Below are 18,164 nucleotides of genomic sequence, written 5' to 3'. Positions count from 1 at the left end.
AAAAACTAACAGCATGAGAACAGGAAAAGATTGATAATATAGCATGAAAGAGCAATCACAATCAACTAAAGACTACACAGTTAATAAGAGAAACAAAAAGATCAGAATGTTATGTCAAATGGAAAAGGCTTAGCAAGCTAAAGGTATCCCTGCAGTTAACAGTAGATTTTTTATAGCTTTGTTGCTTTTTTGCAAACATTCCTTCTCTGAAAACCAGAGCTGGATCAGTATTTGAAAGCCAAGTGTAGTAGATAAAAGAGAATCAGAAAAGGAAGCAAGATCGAAAAAAAAAAAAAAATCCTGTTACGTTTACATGCTAAAGAGACTTTTGTCTTCTGAATCTCACTGTCTCTAAGGGCCAATGAAGGAACATTGGAAAATAAGCTCAGGAATTAGGAGTTCAAATTACTTGAATTTGATAATTCAAAGCTGATTGAGGGACTAAACTAAGTCTGGCATCAATACACTGAGGAGAATAAACAAGCCCAAGTTAAAAACAGAGCAAGTTAAAGATTAGGCCCATGAGTGGCTTCATACTTTTAGTTTGGGTGAGAGAGGGACCAATCTAACTAAAATCTAATAAACATGAATGGTACAGTTATTTGAACAGATTACTTAAAATACATTACAAACTGCTGGTGATTATTACATGAAAATCTTAACATATATGTATTTTTGTACACACATATAAACAAATACATCTGTATTTGTATACGTTTACTTATATTTCAGAATTGTATGGATCTTTTCTAAAAACCAGCCATGTGTAAGAGTATAAAGAATTCATATAGGGGCTGCTAAGTGGCGCAGTAATAGGTCCTCCTGACTTCAGGGCTGGTGCTCTGAGTTCAAATGTGATCAGACACTTAACACTCCTAGCTGTGTGACTCTGGGCAAGTCACTTAACCCCAACTGCCTCAGCAAAAAAAAAAAAAATTCATATATAAAAGCAGAAATACAGCAAAATTAAACATCCTCGATTCGGCAGAGCCAAGATGGCAGAATTAAAGCAGGAACCCACCTGACCTCTCCTACAACTGCTCCAAGTTCCTTTAAATAATGATACTTCACAATTTTTAGAGCATCAGAACACCCAAAAAGACGGAGTAGAACATTTTTCAGCCGAAGAAAACTTGGAAGGTCACAGGAAAGGTCTGTGGCACCAGGAATGGAGTCCAGCCAGTATGCAATCCCAACGCAGGGTGCTCCAGCATAGTCCTGACTCCAGCCCCAGCCCTGGCCCCCACCCCGGCCCCCACCCCAACCCCAGCCTCAGCCTCAGCAAAGGAGAAACAGATCTAGGGAATCTCTGAATCAATAGCTTGCTGGTGGCTTCCAGACTTCTCAGCTCAACCACTATAAGCAAATTAGGAGAACAAAGGATAGTTTACCTCTTAGATCTGTGGAGAAGGAAGGAATTTATGGCCAAAGAAAAACCAGAGAATATTATGAAATGCAGAATGGATAATTTTGATTATATTAAATTTTTTTGTACAAATAAAACCAATGACACCAAGATTAGAAGGGAAACAAAACTGAAAAAAAGTTTTTATATTCAAGGGTCTCATTTCTAAAATATATAGAGAAATAACTCAAATTTATTAAAAATAGAAACCATTCTCCAATTGATAAATGGTCAAAGGGTATAAAGAGACAATTTTCAGACAAAGAAATTAAAGCCAATGTTAGTAATATGAAAAAAGGTTCTAAATCACTATTTATTAGAGAAATGCAAATTAAGACAATTCTTCAGATTGACTAAGAAGATAGGATAAGAAAATGATAAATGTTGGAGAGGATGTGGGGAAACTAGGACACTAATACATTTTTGATGGAGGTGTGAAGTAATCCAAACCATTCTGGAGAATAATTTGGAATTATGCCTAAAGGGCTATCAAACTGTGCATATCCTTGATCCATCAGTGTCTTTACTGGGTCTGTATCCTAAAAAGATCATAAAAAAGGGAAAATGACCAATGTGTGCAAAAATGTTTGTAACAGTTCTTTTTTTTGTAGTGGTAAGAAATTGGAAACTGAATGGATGCCCATCATTTAGGAAATGGCTGAATAAGTTATGGCATTTGAATGTAATGAAATATTATTCTATAAGAAATGATCACAGATTGATTTCAGAGAGGCCTTACATGAACTAAAGCTAAGCGAAGTGAACAGAACTAAGAGAACATTATACAAAACCATCTGCATCCAGAGAGAGGACTATGGGGACTGAATGTGGATCACACATTCTTGTTGTTTTTGTTTACCTTTCTTATTGTTGTTTCCTTGCTTGGGTTTTTTCCCTCTGATCTCATTTTTCCCCCTTTGATCTGATTTTTCATATGCAGCATGGTAAATGTGGAAATACGTTTATTAGAATTGCTTAAATATATATTAGATTACTTGCTGTCTAGGGGAGGGAGAAAAATTTGGAACCCAAGATTTTGCAAGAGTCAATGTTGAAAGCTATCTTTGCACGTATTTTGGAAAATAAAAGGCTATTATTTATTTTAAAATTAAAAAATATTTGATTTAAAAAACTTTTGCATTTTTACAACAGATGGAAATGTTGGCATACAATCAAGAGATCCTGAAGAAACTCAAAACAAATCTGACCCTCTACTATAAAGTGGTCAAATGCTGTCCCTGAAAGGTTAAGAGAGATGCTATGGCCACTTTGTTCTTTTTTTCTTTATAAAACTGTTCACCTTCCTTAAATATTTTCCCCAATTCCTCTTTACTTACCCAAATCTTATTATTCTTTAAAATCCCATTTCCCTGTAAAGCTGTCTATGACTACTTTAAGGCTTAACGCTGTCAGCAGTGAATTCAGAGGCTATGACAAATGGCAGAATTATATGGTAGTTAGTTCTAAGATTTTTTGACATGGCTTCTTGAAATTCTTAACCAAATTTCAGATTTAATGATATGTATGATTATTGTAACCACAAACCAAATAATTTAAAATCACTATTACAAGTTACAATTACAGAAAGGGCAAAAGAAACAAAGAATAGACGAAAAGGTGAAGACAGAGAATAGAAGAGGGTAAATGACTGAAAGGGTATTAATGTATTATAAATTATTATTAATCTTAATAACATGATAATCCTTGGGAGAACTTCAATTGACAGATCTATTATCTTCAAGAAAAATTCCCACTTAGGAATCAGAAGTTCTTTCTTAATTTTTTCAGAGTATATTACTTTTCTTCATACTCTACACCCAAATGACACATTAGTAATATATAAAAGTACATTCTTTAAAACCAAAGTATCAAGAAATTAATCCTTATCATGAACCCACAGGGTGCTATTGTCACCATCATTTGAAATAATATACTTAAATATAATTACTTTTTAAAATTCATAGTAATCTTTGTTACACATCCAGTCAACAACAGACCTTTTTTTTTTAATGAAAAACTCAATGTAAAAAAAATCAAGATAAAAAAAAATTCAACTGAAAAATGATACTGAAGCATTACCATGGAAAGAAAAGCAAAGTTCTTTTTGTGGGGGCAAAGAGCTGGTAACTAAGAATATTGACTGGGAAAATCACTGAACAAATTATAGCCTAAAAATATAATGTAAGGAATAATGAGACAATTTAAGATAAATCTGTATGAACTGATTCAAAGAGAAATGAGCAAAATCAGTAGAATAATTTATATAATGTAATTTTACATGACATTAAAAAGACAAAATCTGAAAGACTTAAAAACTCTGATCAATGACTCCATGAGGACTCAAAATGAAATCTAACATTTCCTGACAGAAGGTGATGGATATAGGACACAGATTAAAACATGTAATTTTTTTGATGTTGCAAATGCAGAAATTTGTTTGGCTTGATAATGCAGATTTAATACATGAGTTTTGTTTTTCTTTTTTTCATTGATGACTAGTAAGTAGGTGGGAGAAAAATGCTTTTTAGTAACTGAAAAAAAGTTAAAAAAAAAAAAAAAGAAAATCAACTCTTTATATAAATGACAGTGCCTTGAATAATGCTTAACAGGCACCTCAGAAAATAAAATAAAGGATATTTTGTGTTTGTGGCAACCCTATTTGTAGTGGCTAGAAACTGGAAAATGAATGGATGTCCATCAATTGAAGAATGGTTGGGTAAATCGTGGTATATGAATGTTCTGGAATATTATTGTTCTGTAAGAAATGACCAGCAGGATGAATACAGAGAGGCTTGGAGAGACTTACATGAACTGATGCTAAGTGAAATGAGCAGAACCAGGAGATCATTATATACGTCAACAACAATACTGTGTGAGGATGTATTCTGATGGAAGTGGATCTCTTCGACAAAGAGAAGAGTTAACTCAGTTTCAATTGATCAATGATGGACAGAAGCAGCTACACCCAAAGAAAGAACACTGGGAAATGAATGTAAACTGTTTGCATTTTTGTTTTTCTTCCCGGGTTATTTTTACCTTCTGAATCCAATTCTTCCTGTACAACAAGAGAACTGTTTGTTTGGTTCTGCAAACATATATTGTATCTAGGATATACTGCAACATATCTAACATATATAGGACTGCTTGCCATCTGAGGGAGGCGGTGGAGGGAGGGAGGAGAAAAATCGCAACAGAAGTGAGTACAAGGGATAATGTTGTAAAAAATTACCCTGGCATGGGTTCTGTCAATAAAAAGTTATAATTATTAAAATAAATAAATAAATAAAGGATATTTTGTTTGATAGTCACCCCATTACATTTACAACAATACAACAGTACATCAAGAATTCTGTTTGAAGTTCAGGAATAATCTGCCTAGAGAGTGCATATCTTATTTCAGATTTGAGTTTTATAGTTAATATAACCTAATTTTACGGAAAATTTGTCAGGTATTAATTAATTTAACTCTTCTATAGGAAGAGTTACATTTAAAATTTCCAAATTTGGAGGTAATTTTTTTTTAAATGCGGAAAATTTAATAATCAGTTTTCTCTCATTTTCCTGGATTCCATTTTTAGTTACCAATGCTATGTAATATCTAGTTTATTTTCAGGATGGCAACAGCTTTAATACTGTTAAATTACTCATTTCTATAACCCCAACCCTTTTTTGCTTATAACAGAGATGCTACTGAATACACTAATCATAAAAGAAATAAAAATAAAATAAGGAAAATAAAAAGACGAGAGTACTGCTGTTTCACTACATATGTACATTCTGCACACGGTCAAAAAAAAAAAAAAGAGGCATTCTCTTTTCCAACAGAAATTTACTATACAACCAAACAAGAGAAAATTACTGCTTAAATTCATTCTTTACTAGTGTAATAAGCTCTTTGTTACCTCATTAAAGGTTCTCTTTGGTCACGCATCAGTCTCATCGTTACTTCACATGCCCTTCGAAAAAGACCTTCTGTTCCCATTGGACCCATTCCATTGACCATGTTATGAGTGAGGCGAAAAGGTACAATCTCTGGAACTTCAAAAGTTTCTCCCTTAACAAGAATGATTTAAAAAAAAAAAAAAAAGACCATAAACTTATCTTTGTGCCACACGCATAGAACTTATCATCTGTTTTTAACAGTAACAGCAAAATGTCTAAATGATTTATGCTCACATGTTAGGAATTAATAAACCAAAAAGACCCTTCATAAAATGTAACTTTTGGAAATCAATTTCACAAATATTCTTGTTGTTGTTCAGTCATTTTCAGTCATGTCCAACTTTACATAACTCCATTTGGGTTTTCTTGGGAAAAATACTGGAGTGGTTTGCCATTTTCTTCAATTTATTTTATAGATGAGAAAACTAGGGCAAACAGGGCAAATGACTTGCTCAGAATCATACAATTACTAAGTGTCTGAAGCTAGATTTGAACTCAAGAAGAGTCTCCCTGACTCTACACAGCACTCTTTCCATTGTGCCATCTATCAGCCACTTGGTAAATATAGTGGACTAGGACTCATTTTCCTCGAATATTTTAGAGTCAGGATTGGCCTATGAAGTACTTTTTTACTTCCATTAGCAAGTAACTTTGTTTGAATTTAAAATACTGCAACTTATTTCCAATTCCATTTTATAGTAAATATTGCTATTTAAAATATACCTTTTACTAACACTCCTCTTCCTGAGAAATGAATTTTAACTTTCTAACTGAATGATCTAACTGCTTATATTCCATGGACAGCAAATAAAACTTGCCTTATAGGGCCTAGGTGAACACCCTCGCCTCACCATCTTAGCATTATAAAAGAAATTTTAAAATTCATTAAAAAAATCCAATCTATACTTGATCAAGAACCCTCTACAATACATTCAGCAAATGGCTACTTAGACCACAGATGTTAAATGGGTAGCCTGTTTACCATACCCTTGAGTATAGACCAAACTAGATTAAAATGTAATTGGGAAATATCTAACAAAATAAATGAATTAATGATAAAAAACGAACTATATAAACATATGGTTTTCTAAGTAAATGTGACCCACAGCTATCCTTATGTATGATTTAATGACTGCTGTTTCTATTTGGCTTTGACACTATTGGTCTAGACTTTGCTTGAAGACATCTTGTATTGTCTTCAACAATATAATAAATAATAATAAAAAATTTTTTAAAATGATAAATAATATAATAAATGATAATAAAAGGACTACACCTTTTAAGGCTACCCATTCCATTTTTCAAAAGCCACATTAGAAATCTTTTTCAATATTAAACCTTATAATTCGTTTATTTGCATTTTCTATCCCTTGTACCTACCTCTACCATTTATAGCCAAACCAAACCAGTCTCATTCCCTCTACCAAGTGATAGCTTTCAACTAGTCCAATATAGCCTCAAATTCAAAATCTTGTCTTCTGGGTAGCTTCTTATCTCCTTCAAATGGTCCTCACATGACCTGACCTGAAGATCCTTCCTAAGCTGCCCTTTGCCCTGAGATTTTCATCTTCTTTTTTTCATCCTTTTCTCCCTTGATTTTCTATCTGTTTTCTATTCTTTTGTTCTCTAATTCTACTACCATTCCTGATTCCTGGTAGTTGAAGGAAGTACTCTCTGGTACCAAGGAGAAATTGGCTAAGAATGACAGCATGTTATAGTAGAAAGAGACTCCTATCTCCGTTTTGATACTAACTTTGTCATCCTTGAATCTTCTAGGCCTCCCATTTCCTGATGTGCAAAATGGGAATAATACTGCCCCTTCTTGCCACACAGGTCTGTTGAAGGGAAACCACTGTAAATCTTAAAGTGCTATAAATGACTGCTAACTCATTTTGCTTTCGCATTTGCAAAACTAAAGGAGTACCAGACTTCTCCTACCCCAATCACTATCCATTAAAAAAAGTTATGCACTCTATGAGAGTCAAAAAACTACCTGTCAACACCTGCATTTTTGTCTGCTACTTATGATTAAACTACAGTTAGCAAGGATCAATTATGTAAACAAACTTGGAGGAAAATTCTCAAGTGATTAAAGTTATATTATTTACCTTATTAAAAAGACAGTTGAAATCCACATGTATACATTCACCAGTCAAAGAATCAAAAAGAATGTTTTCACCATGTCGGTCTCCAAGTCCCAGTATATAACCAACCATAGACATTACTGCTGTGGAACGGCAATAGGCTGATCGGCTACTGTACCTGGTTGGAACAAAATACTATGAATATGGCAGCTCTCTGTCACACTATTGAGGCTGTGAATATAAACATCTAGCTAAAACAAGTAAACAACCGACCATGAAGTTGGATCAGGAAATGTTCTCAGAAACCACTCGTGGAACACAGAAGGGTGCCGTGGTAGCAAAAACTCTCGGAACACTTTCAATTTTTCAGACAAAGCAGCTGTCTTAGGCAGCATGCACTGGCGAAGTTCCTTTCCTGTCATATATACTCCTATAAGGCACAAGTTTTAATCAGTTATTTTAACCAAATGTGAAGAAAAATGGAATTTTATAAGTAAAATATGAAACAAAAAATATTTTGTATCAACACTGGCTGAAAACAACTGTGAAAATAATATCAGTAAAAAACAAGAGTAAAAAGAAAAGATCTCAATGATAACCAAGGCAAAAAAAATTGCTGTTCCATAAAACAACAACAAAATAAAAGATTATATCGTCACTTCCTAATTAGTCCAAGTACAATCTCTGAACTATGAAACTCAACATCAAGTGAAAATGGAATAGCAATTTCTTTTCAATATGTGATCAAAACTAGGGAACCCATTTTGCTATAGAATTACTTTTAAAAATCCATTCTAATTTGGGGATAGCCCCAAAGGTCCAAAATACAAATTTTGTACAAGGCCCCTTGTACAAATCCCAGAGGAAACTATCATTTGTAGGATGGAAGAAATTTTTTAATTTTCTAAGTTCAAAACTTTTCTAACCAATAATTGAAATAGCAAATGTTACTCCAGTGTGGAATGGGTCCCTAAGAGGTATTTTCTAAGTTGAAGAAGTCCTAGAGCTTCTGAAATGGTCTCAGGATAGAGACCATGCTAGAAGAAATATTGTAAAATTCAAGATGAGTCCTGCTATGATGCTATGCTTCATGATGCGAGACATAACAGTCTCATGTCAGTCACAATACCCATTACAAGTCAAAAAAGAAAAAAAAAGCATTACGATGTGTTAGTTGAAATCATAGAATGATATTATAAATTAGTATCAAAGAATATCTTTCAGTACCTTTTTCCTTATACAGTTTAGTCAGAATAAGTCGCAATCCGGCAGTGTTGTTAACCCATTCAATGATGCCACATTCATCATTTAGGGGAATAACTGCATATGTTCGGATATGAAGCTCTCTTCTGCGAGACTCTGCATCTTTCCGTAAGCACTATTTTTTTTTTTCAAAATGGAAAACAATATAAAAGCAGTAATGTAAAGCTATAAATTTCAAGATATACAATTTTTCTTAATAAGATTAGTATAAGTTAGCTAACGATCACTTCAAAATGGTAGGGAAGAAAACTGTGCTTCTTTAACAATGAAAAATTATGGCTACTTTATCAGTAATTTCTCAGAAATGTTTAATTGTTAGGAATGAAAAATGTCACCTAATTCTTGTAAGCATAAAACTGTGACCAAAAGAGAAAATAAATCAATGACACCTATAATGAACTATGCTTGTGTCTTTAAGTTATTCATCCTATATGTCTATGACATCTTTCAACAGACTAGAAAGTTATGCAAGTGTTATTCATTCTTAAAACATTCCTAAGAGGGTGAGAGGAATAGTTTTCTTTCCAATTTTAGAACTTAAAGAAATAAATACTGAGATAATAAATACAGCTCCCTCACATGCCATCTGTTCAATTTCAAAAGAGCTGGTCAGTGATTTTTTTTTTCAGGTTCCCAAAAACTATTTCACACTTGTTAGGTTAAGTAGTTGCTGGCAAAAAGAATGACCCTATTTTGAGACCTATATTTAAATATGTGGTATATTTAATATAACAATATTTAGCGCATAAAGTACATTTAAATATGACCTTTAACTTCTTTTCATTTCTGAAAAATCAAAATAACTTTGGCATTAGGAAATTTGGCTTTCAAGATAGGGGTTCACTAGTTAAGATTATAATAAAACATCAGAGTTTTGTAAATACACTATTTTAATAAGCCACCAAGATTACTTATAATTCCTAATGCTGATAAAGGCAAAGTCAAGAAAAGAAGTTGACACAAATTTAACAAGTCAGAAAAAGACTCAGAAATAACACATGAATAACCATTGAAAAGATCTGTAATTAAGGTACTTGTTATTCTGCTAAGGAAAAAGTGAATTCTTTTGAAATACTGGATTTTTAAATTATTCATTTTGATTTTTGTTATTTTTTAATGTAGCCAGATATAAACAAATTATGAATAATTTTGTCAACCTCATGGATACTACCATTTGAGGTTTTTTAATTTTACTTTATTTGAAACAAATGCAATGAATTAGATGGCAGAAAACATGAAGCTTAAAGAAAACAAGAAAAGTACTTATTTAATATCAAAGCTTTGGAAACATTTACCCAAGGAAATAAATGATATTTAGTGCTTAGCAATACCTGGAAACCCAAAGACTGTTACTAAGGGGATAACTTCATTTTGACTCTTAAGGCATCTAATTAATCAACCCTCACATCATAGATGAGACAGTTTAGAAGGAGCAGTAATAGAGGGCCAGGCCTGGAATAGGACGGCTTGAGTTCAAATCTGGCCTTGGACACTTACCGGCTATGTGACTCTGGATAAGTCACTTAACTCTGTCTCAGTTTTCTCATTTTAAAAATGTGCTAGACAAGGAAAGTGGCAAACCCTTTGCCAAGAAAATCCCAAATGAGAACACAAAGAGTTGGACATGATTTAAACAATTAAAAAATATGTTGTATCAAGCTTTTTCGTTTGAGGTTGAAGAAAACAACAGAAATGTTAAATGTTTGTGTCTTATAAAGCTGAAAGGGAAACAAGGAGAGATATAACTTACTCTTTGATATTTTGTATATGTAAATGCTTTTTCAAATCATGTACATGTTTTTTCCCCCAAAAATCAAATAACCAATACAGTGAAAATCCTATTTAAAATTCTGATTTTTTAAAAATAATTTGGATAATATGGAAATATTTTGCATAATTTAACATATATACTTGATATCACATACAGAAAATTTAGAATAAAAAACTTAAATAAAAAATTAAAAATATACACATTTTTGGGGTGGGAAACTGGTAAACAAGTACTGAAGTAAAAGCAAATTATTTACAAACCTTATTAATCAGGGAATTAAACTCCATAAGTCTACAATCTTTTCTTAGATCATCTTTTGGTTTACACATAATGATATAATATTTTCCATCTGATCCTTTTAAAGAAATCTTTTTTGGCTTCTGAAGTGATGGAAGAATTTCCACCTAAAAAGATCACCATTAGAACATGAATTTTTGGATAATAAAAATGTAATATATTGCATATTAGGGTATTAGCTATAAATAATTAAAATAATGTAATAATTGACACAACTTTATAAAATTGCTATTTTATCAATTCTGTTCAAGTTTAATGGTTTCCTAATGATATAGCTCCCATTTCTTTTTGAGCAGTGAGCCTTCCTCTCAATATTTCTGTGAAATAGGAATACTTAGCTTTGAAGTTAGGCTTTCTGACACCAATCCTTTTCCTACCACATGATCTTGTTTCCCAAACAAGAAATGTTATTTCTTCATTTCAGTTAATGGAAAAACTTCAAGGTTTAACACATGGCAACGAGATCTACTTTTTAATAAAGATATCAGAATATATATATCCAAATAAATCATTATAATGAAAGATGTGATCTAAAGAAGCTGTAAGATTATCCAATGATGTTGCCACTGCACAAAATGTTTTGGGAACCCTTGTTTTGAAATTGCCATATAGGAACATTATTTTGAATGACTGCAATAATAACAAAAAAGGAGCCAAAAATCATTTCTGAGGCAAGTGTGACAAATGAGGTGAATACACAAGCCAGGTAAAATCAAGCATGATTAAAAATAAGATATAAGTAAATAAGTTTGATTTTTTTTTCCTGTGGCTTATCAATTGGCTCTGAAGGTAATTACAAAATTATGCTGAACAAAAGTAGCAGAGGAAGGTTTTGGCCTCAAAAGGTGACTATACTGAAGGAAAACAGTCATTTAGATATATTAACAAGTTTGCCTAATAAAATGATATTTTATTATCCTGGAGAGTGGTGTGATAGAAAAAGCATTGGAGTGGAAGTCAGTAGTTATGTGGAGTCCAGTTTAGCCTCTTAACTTGCTAGATGTATAATGAGGTTAGTTCTCTGAGTCTCAATTCCTTCATTTGTTCTACTGCAATCATGATGTTTTTCAAAAAAAAATTAACTTTCCTATATTAATGAAGAACAGCAACAAAAACATGTAGAAATGAATGATATTATTGGATAATGCTCAATCTTACCACATCATCAAAGCCTGAAATATAGGCCCAATGTCCAGGAAATGGATCATGGTTAACATGAGTTCCAGGAGTTGATGGGAGAGTTGGTATCATGACAGATTGTAAGGGAATTAGTATTTCACTAAATGTTGGTTCTTCTACCAGTTTTTTAAGGGTTTTGAAATGGACATTCATGCTCAAGGTAGAGCTACTACCTCCATCCACCTAGAAAATATAGATAGTACATTTTCATTTAAAAGTTCTCAAGTGCTTCTTAACCAAAAATCCAAACCAAGCTTTACCACCATAGCTCCTTAGTTATTTTCCCCCCAACAACAAAACCTTTGATTCAAATTAGTAAACATTTACTAAAAGCCTATTACATGTAAAATACGATAGTAAACCTACAAATATAAATGATGATAAAAATAATAGCACAATTAAAATGTTTTATTTAAACTCAAAATTCTATCATGAACTTTAAAAAAATGGTTGCAAAAATCCTAATGATAGAGATAGATTTTAGATACAAATACTAATAACCCGAACATAAGAATGAAAACAGCTATAGCATGAAGAAATTAACATGCTCTATATAATATTTAAAAAATTAACTGGGTAAGAGTTACCCTCCCTTTTAACCACAGAAAAATAATCAGGAAAAGAGTAGCTTTAAAAAAAAATTATCCAGCAGAGTAACAACAAATTTGAGGGAAATATTTGGGCATGTTGAATGTCAGTTCAGTGCTTTAACTATCTTCTTTTATTCAATGTTCAAGATAAAAGAATAAATGCAAAAGAACTTAAAAGTGAACTCTTGAAAAGCAATCCATTATTTAGTTTGAATACATTTACATTGATAGTAACGGAAAAGGATAATTGCTCAAAACCCTTAAATAAATGTTATCATCAATCTTTTGATAAATAATGAACCGAGTAAAAATGAACCCTATTAACAAAGTTATTGGTAAGGAACAAATTAATAATAACCTATTTCTACATCTTTTCATTCAATGTTTATAATACAGTAGTTTAAAGGGAAAAAAAAACCCCAAGGATCTCATAAGCTTCAATATCAATTTCTGAATAACTAAGTCACTGGACTGTCTTTGCATAAATAATCTGGTATAATAAAAAGCCATTGCTGTTTGAGTTGCTACCAAAATACCATATAAATCAGATATTAAAAACCTATAGTGAAATGAAGTAACATTTCCAATATTTTTTCCTACTACTAAAAAAGATCCAGTTTTTCTTTGGATTGTTACTAATTTTTATATATTATAGTTCTATAAGCAACCTTTATTATATATAGGGCAATGTTCTTAAATATATCAAAGAATTTAAACTATAAAGACAAGAAAGAAATAGGAGAGACAAGCTTTAAAAAGCTAAAAATATTTCATAAATAAACATTTAAATGGATTTTTGAAAATCCCATACTTAAGGTTGATTCTGATGATAAAAGCTCATTGAACATTAAAATAATGCAGTTTAAAAAGAAAATTCTTTATGAATTGCAGAGTTAATTTAGGACAAATATAAAGTAAAGTGGCTGTTATGAAAGATAAAATAATTCAAAACATTATACCAAAAATGCAATGCAAAACTTATCTCATGGTTAATCTCTAAATAATAAGACTTTTTACTGTACCGATCTATTGCACAATTCGAGAAGTTTATCTGTTAGGCGAGTTGCATCACCGATGAATTTCCCTAAAGATTTCTTCATCTGAATAGCTTTATTTAGAATTTCCTTGCATCTGTTTACACGCATGGGATAAGAGGACTGCAAGAAAAAATATACTTTTCAAATTCAATTTACATATTTACTTCTGAAATAAAACTATTTCCAAAAATTTGAAGTATAATATAAATCAAGGACAAAAGAAATGAATTTTCATTAATAATTTACAACTTAGTCATACACAAATATGAGTTACAAAAGTGATATTTCAGATGACTAAAATAATAAGAACACTAACAAATATATTATTATTTGTCTACTGTCAAATTATTTCACTATAGACCAAAACTATGGCTACTATCTTAACCTTACTAATGTACTGATTATAATTAGCTCAATTTCCATAAAAATTATATATATAGCACTAAAAGTTTAAGTTATGGTGTTTAAAAAACCCTACATGTTAATTTTCATTTTTTACTAAGTGAGAAAGAATTTATAATAAAATCATAAATCCAGACCTAAATGTCAAAATTTTTCTCTGCATAGTAGACCAACAATTTGGGAATAATTTGTAGTCTTAGAAAGCTGTTTGGGGCGCAGAGATTAAGTTATTAGTATTGTGTCTGAGGCAGGCACCTGACCACAAGTTTTTCTGAATGCAAAACCAACTCTCTAGCTTTCTTGTCATGCTGCCTCTCTTTTGCTTTACATTACTCCAAAAGAGGAAAAGAGCCTGAGAAATTTTTTAAAATTTAGTTTAGTATAATATTACACCCAATAATTAAAATGAAACAAATACTTACTAATTTATTTTTTAACTGTATAAAAAGAAATTATCATAGTTATTCGATTACCTTTGACACAGCTGTCATCATCCACATTGCTTGCTGAGGATAGGTTAGAAACACTTTGACAATAATTTCCATCAAAACAACGAAGACCTCATCGTGAGAATGACAGATTCGAGAGATCAACTGTGAAAATGCTGTTAGAAACTGGTAAGGTGCCAAATGATTTGTGTGCTCTGTGATCACTTTGTTTATTTTGGCCAAATCATTTCTCATTTGTAAACGATCAGAACGACTAGCTAGAAGAAAGATGACAACAAATCAGTCTTTTGGAAGCATATATTTCTAAGTTTCAAAGCTTAAAAATTGTTGTCCCCCAAACTTTCACTTCTCAACCTCAGTTATAATCATATGCAAAGACTACAAATCTGCCTATTTCCAAACAGGGAAGCACTCCTTGTCCATATATGAAAGTATGGAGATCCATTGAAGACTATTAGTTGTAATGTGAAATAATAGGATAAATAAACCATTCTATATGTGGAAAACTCTTCAGTTATTCACTGGCATTTAAAAAATCAGAATTTTACAATTCTCATCTAATAAAATCTTCTTACTGGACTAAGTGGAAATTGAAGTCTAAACAAAGTATTATCTAAAGTTCCAGAATTCTCTGGAAGCAAAACTGTCAAAGATAAGTTAATTTTTTTTTTTGGTATAATCTGCTTAGCTCAAATTATGGGTAATCAAAGATTTCTACTACACTGAGTACCATGCAAAAATGCATTAAATCTTCAATTAGTATGAACTGTCCTAAATTCAATTCGTTATTTGGGCAGGTCTCATATGCCCAGCTGCAAGAAGGTGTAATTATTCAGGTAAGGACATGTTTTCCCTTAGGAGTTCTAAGACATATTACATGCCCAATACTCCTAGGAGCTATTTAATTTACTATTTCTTTAATTAACCTCTGCATCAAACTTCCATGATTTACTAAATTAGACTAATATAAATTTAATTTTAAACAAAACAACTAATTTTCTTTTGAAAATATTTGTCATATTCTTACATGAACTGATGCTAAGTGAAATGAGCAGAACCAGGAAGGAGATCATTATATATCTCAACAACGATACTGTGTGAGGATTTATTATGATGGAAGTGGATCTCTTCAATAAAGAGAGCTAATTCAGTTTCAATTGATCAAAGATGGACAGAAGCAACTACACCCAAAGAAAGAACACTGGGAAATGAATATAAACTGCTTGCATTTTTGTTTTTCTTCCCAGGTTATTTATACCTTCTGAATTCAATTCTCCCTGTGCAACAAGAAAACTGTTTGGTTCTGCACACATATATTGTATCTAGGATATACTGTAACCTATTTAACATGTAAAGGACTGCTTGCCATCTAGGGGAGGGGGTGGAAAGAAGGAAGGGAAAAATCGGAATAGAAGTGAGTGCAAGGGATAATGCTGTAAAAAATTACCCTGGCATGGGTTCTGTCAATAAAAAGTTATTAAAAAAAAAAAGAAAATATTTGTCATATTGTAGAAAAAATAGTACCTTTTTCCCATTCATATGCTTTAGCACCAAAATCAAGCCACAACGATAACATTCTGGGCATTGATTGATATATGAATTGGTTACCATATTGCAGAGATCTGTAATTGCATAGTCAAAGAATATTAGTACCACATTATTTTTTTTAATATTACAAGGTTTGAAATTTAGAGTATATGTATAATTCTGAAAAAAAAATCAATAAGCATTTATTAAACTTTTACTAAGAGTTCACAATAAGGCTCTTATAGTATGTCAAGCTCTGAGGGTAAAAAGAAAAAGTGAAGACAGTTTCTGCTCACAAGGAGCTTAAACTCTAAAGAGACAATATAAATAAATTCATATAAGATACCTAGAGAATAGATTTTCAGAAAGAAGGAATTACTAGCAGCTAAGAAGATTTAGAAAGTCTTCCTGAAGAAGGTAGTACTTGAACTAAGCCTTAAGGAAAACTTGAAATTATCTGATTTCACCCTTTTCATATGCAATGCCAAATGCATTGCAAAGACCTTTGACCAAGGTCAACTATATTTTTAGCTAGACCATATTCTATATATTCTTTCCTTAATATTTCTCACCCACTGACATAAATCTAGTCTACACCCTTACTATGTCATTCGGGCACGATGGAAGCAATACTCCAACTCTTTTCCTCATGAAAGTTAGGTTAGTTTTCCCATGAGAGAGGATTTAAAAATATTTATTGAGCTTGACTGGCCCAAGGCTAAGGCTAAAACTTTAAGCCTCCCTTACAACAGCTTCTTGAAAGCCTCTTCATTCTGACCTAGCTTCCTGATTATCTAAGAGCAGAAAAGGTCCACCTTAGTTGGTGCCCTTGATATATAACATTTATGTTTTCCATTAGCTATGAGCCATCATACTGCTAACCAGATATGTTTCTATATGGAAATAAGCTTCTTCTTGAGCTAAATGCTAGAATAATTTTTAATATCCTACTTGTGCTATGACTAATTAAACTTCCTTTTGTTAACTGCTGAATGACTTAACGAGCTATTTTTCATCTTATTGTTAATCATGATGTAAAGAGTTATCAGTCCATTTCAGATCAAGCCTGCCTTTTCGACCCAGAGAATCATTGAAGCAACTTCATAGGGGTCCAACAGCCTCTCTTCTCTTCCCAGTCCTGCCTATCAATTCTAGACTACTTTTCTGAAACAGTGATTTCACCAATTTGCTCAGCTTCTAAAAATCTTCATTGCCTCCTCTCTGCTTAGACAAGAAAAGTTCAAATTCTTCTGAGTGAGGCTTTTTGCAATCTGACCCTTTATTATTGGCCCAGTTAATTTTCCACTAACCATCCCCTTTTCTCATCCTGAACCATGTTTACGTTCCATGTAGATCAGGAATGCTTTTTGTGGTAGTTGACTGAAGCTTGTGGACCCCTTCCAAATTGAAGGAAATGTTACAGGTTAGTAAAAACAAAAGTATACAGTTTGTTTTGAACCAAATTCACAATCTTGCCTTCTGAAATCTATATACAGGACCTTTGAGGAAGAGGGAAATGTTTATAGAACCAATGAAGAGATCCTTGAACTAAATCAATATCCTTACTTTCTTTCAAAAATAGCACATTTACTGCTATCTTTGCATATCTGAATCTATAAGAATTCTAGAATTTTCTCCTCACAACATTTTTAGATATAAAATTTTCTGAATGTGTCATACATTTTTCTGCCTCATTACACAATGAAAAGATATTATTATACATTTTACAAAATTTTTTACAGCACCTAGATAATGGCATTGATACTCAATAGAAAAAAGAGCATATTAAATATAAACTGATATCCAAGATGACACATTCTAAGGTATAATTAGATAAAGAGCAATGATGTTCAGCCCATTATTTACAGCAAATTCATTCACTTTTCTTCTGTTTACATTTCAATTATGAAGAGGAATATATAAATATTTCTGCCTTAACTACAAGCCATTGGTAAAACTGGATTCCATAATGTCTGAATTTTGTATTGGGAAGTGAAGCCCAGCCAAAACTCTGATAAGTTAAAACCTCTGATTCAAGTATATTTTTTTATTGTTAATATATTGCTAAAATCCAATTAAGTAAACTATTCTGTCCAATCTTTGCAAGTAAGAATTTAATGTAAAAAAGAAGATAAGAATTATCAGTATAAACAAGGTTCAACTTACAAATAAGTTTCGAGTTCAAAACTTCATTTGTTAGTTGTTTAGAAGTCAGATT

General features: G+C 31.9%; 1 protein-coding gene across 1 annotated transcript in view; it reads right to left on the bottom strand.

Moving 5' to 3' along the window:
• The window catches only part of ATR (ATR serine/threonine kinase), a 107,210-nt gene that overhangs the window by 6,101 nt on the left and 82,945 nt on the right, over positions 1–18,164 (bottom strand). The window contains exons 37-45 of the mRNA XM_051983343.1: positions 15,944–16,041; positions 14,444–14,676; positions 13,554–13,688; positions 11,921–12,124; positions 10,726–10,869; positions 8,659–8,809; positions 7,705–7,861; positions 7,456–7,609; positions 5,308–5,459 (exon numbers count right to left, since the gene is read on the bottom strand). Coding sequence (XP_051839303.1) covers positions 5,308–5,459; positions 7,456–7,609; positions 7,705–7,861; positions 8,659–8,809; positions 10,726–10,869; positions 11,921–12,124; positions 13,554–13,688; positions 14,444–14,676; positions 15,944–16,041 — 1,428 coding nt within the window. The remainder of the gene's footprint in view (positions 1–5,307; positions 5,460–7,455; positions 7,610–7,704; positions 7,862–8,658; positions 8,810–10,725; positions 10,870–11,920; positions 12,125–13,553; positions 13,689–14,443; positions 14,677–15,943; positions 16,042–18,164) is intronic.

This window comes from Antechinus flavipes, chromosome 3 (genome assembly GCF_016432865.1).
Source record: "Antechinus flavipes isolate AdamAnt ecotype Samford, QLD, Australia chromosome 3, AdamAnt_v2, whole genome shotgun sequence".
Classification (NCBI taxonomy): Eukaryota; Metazoa; Chordata; class Mammalia; order Dasyuromorphia; family Dasyuridae; genus Antechinus; species Antechinus flavipes.
The sequence above is the reverse complement of the archived record's forward strand: the minus strand, read 5'-3'. Positions and strand labels throughout refer to the sequence as shown.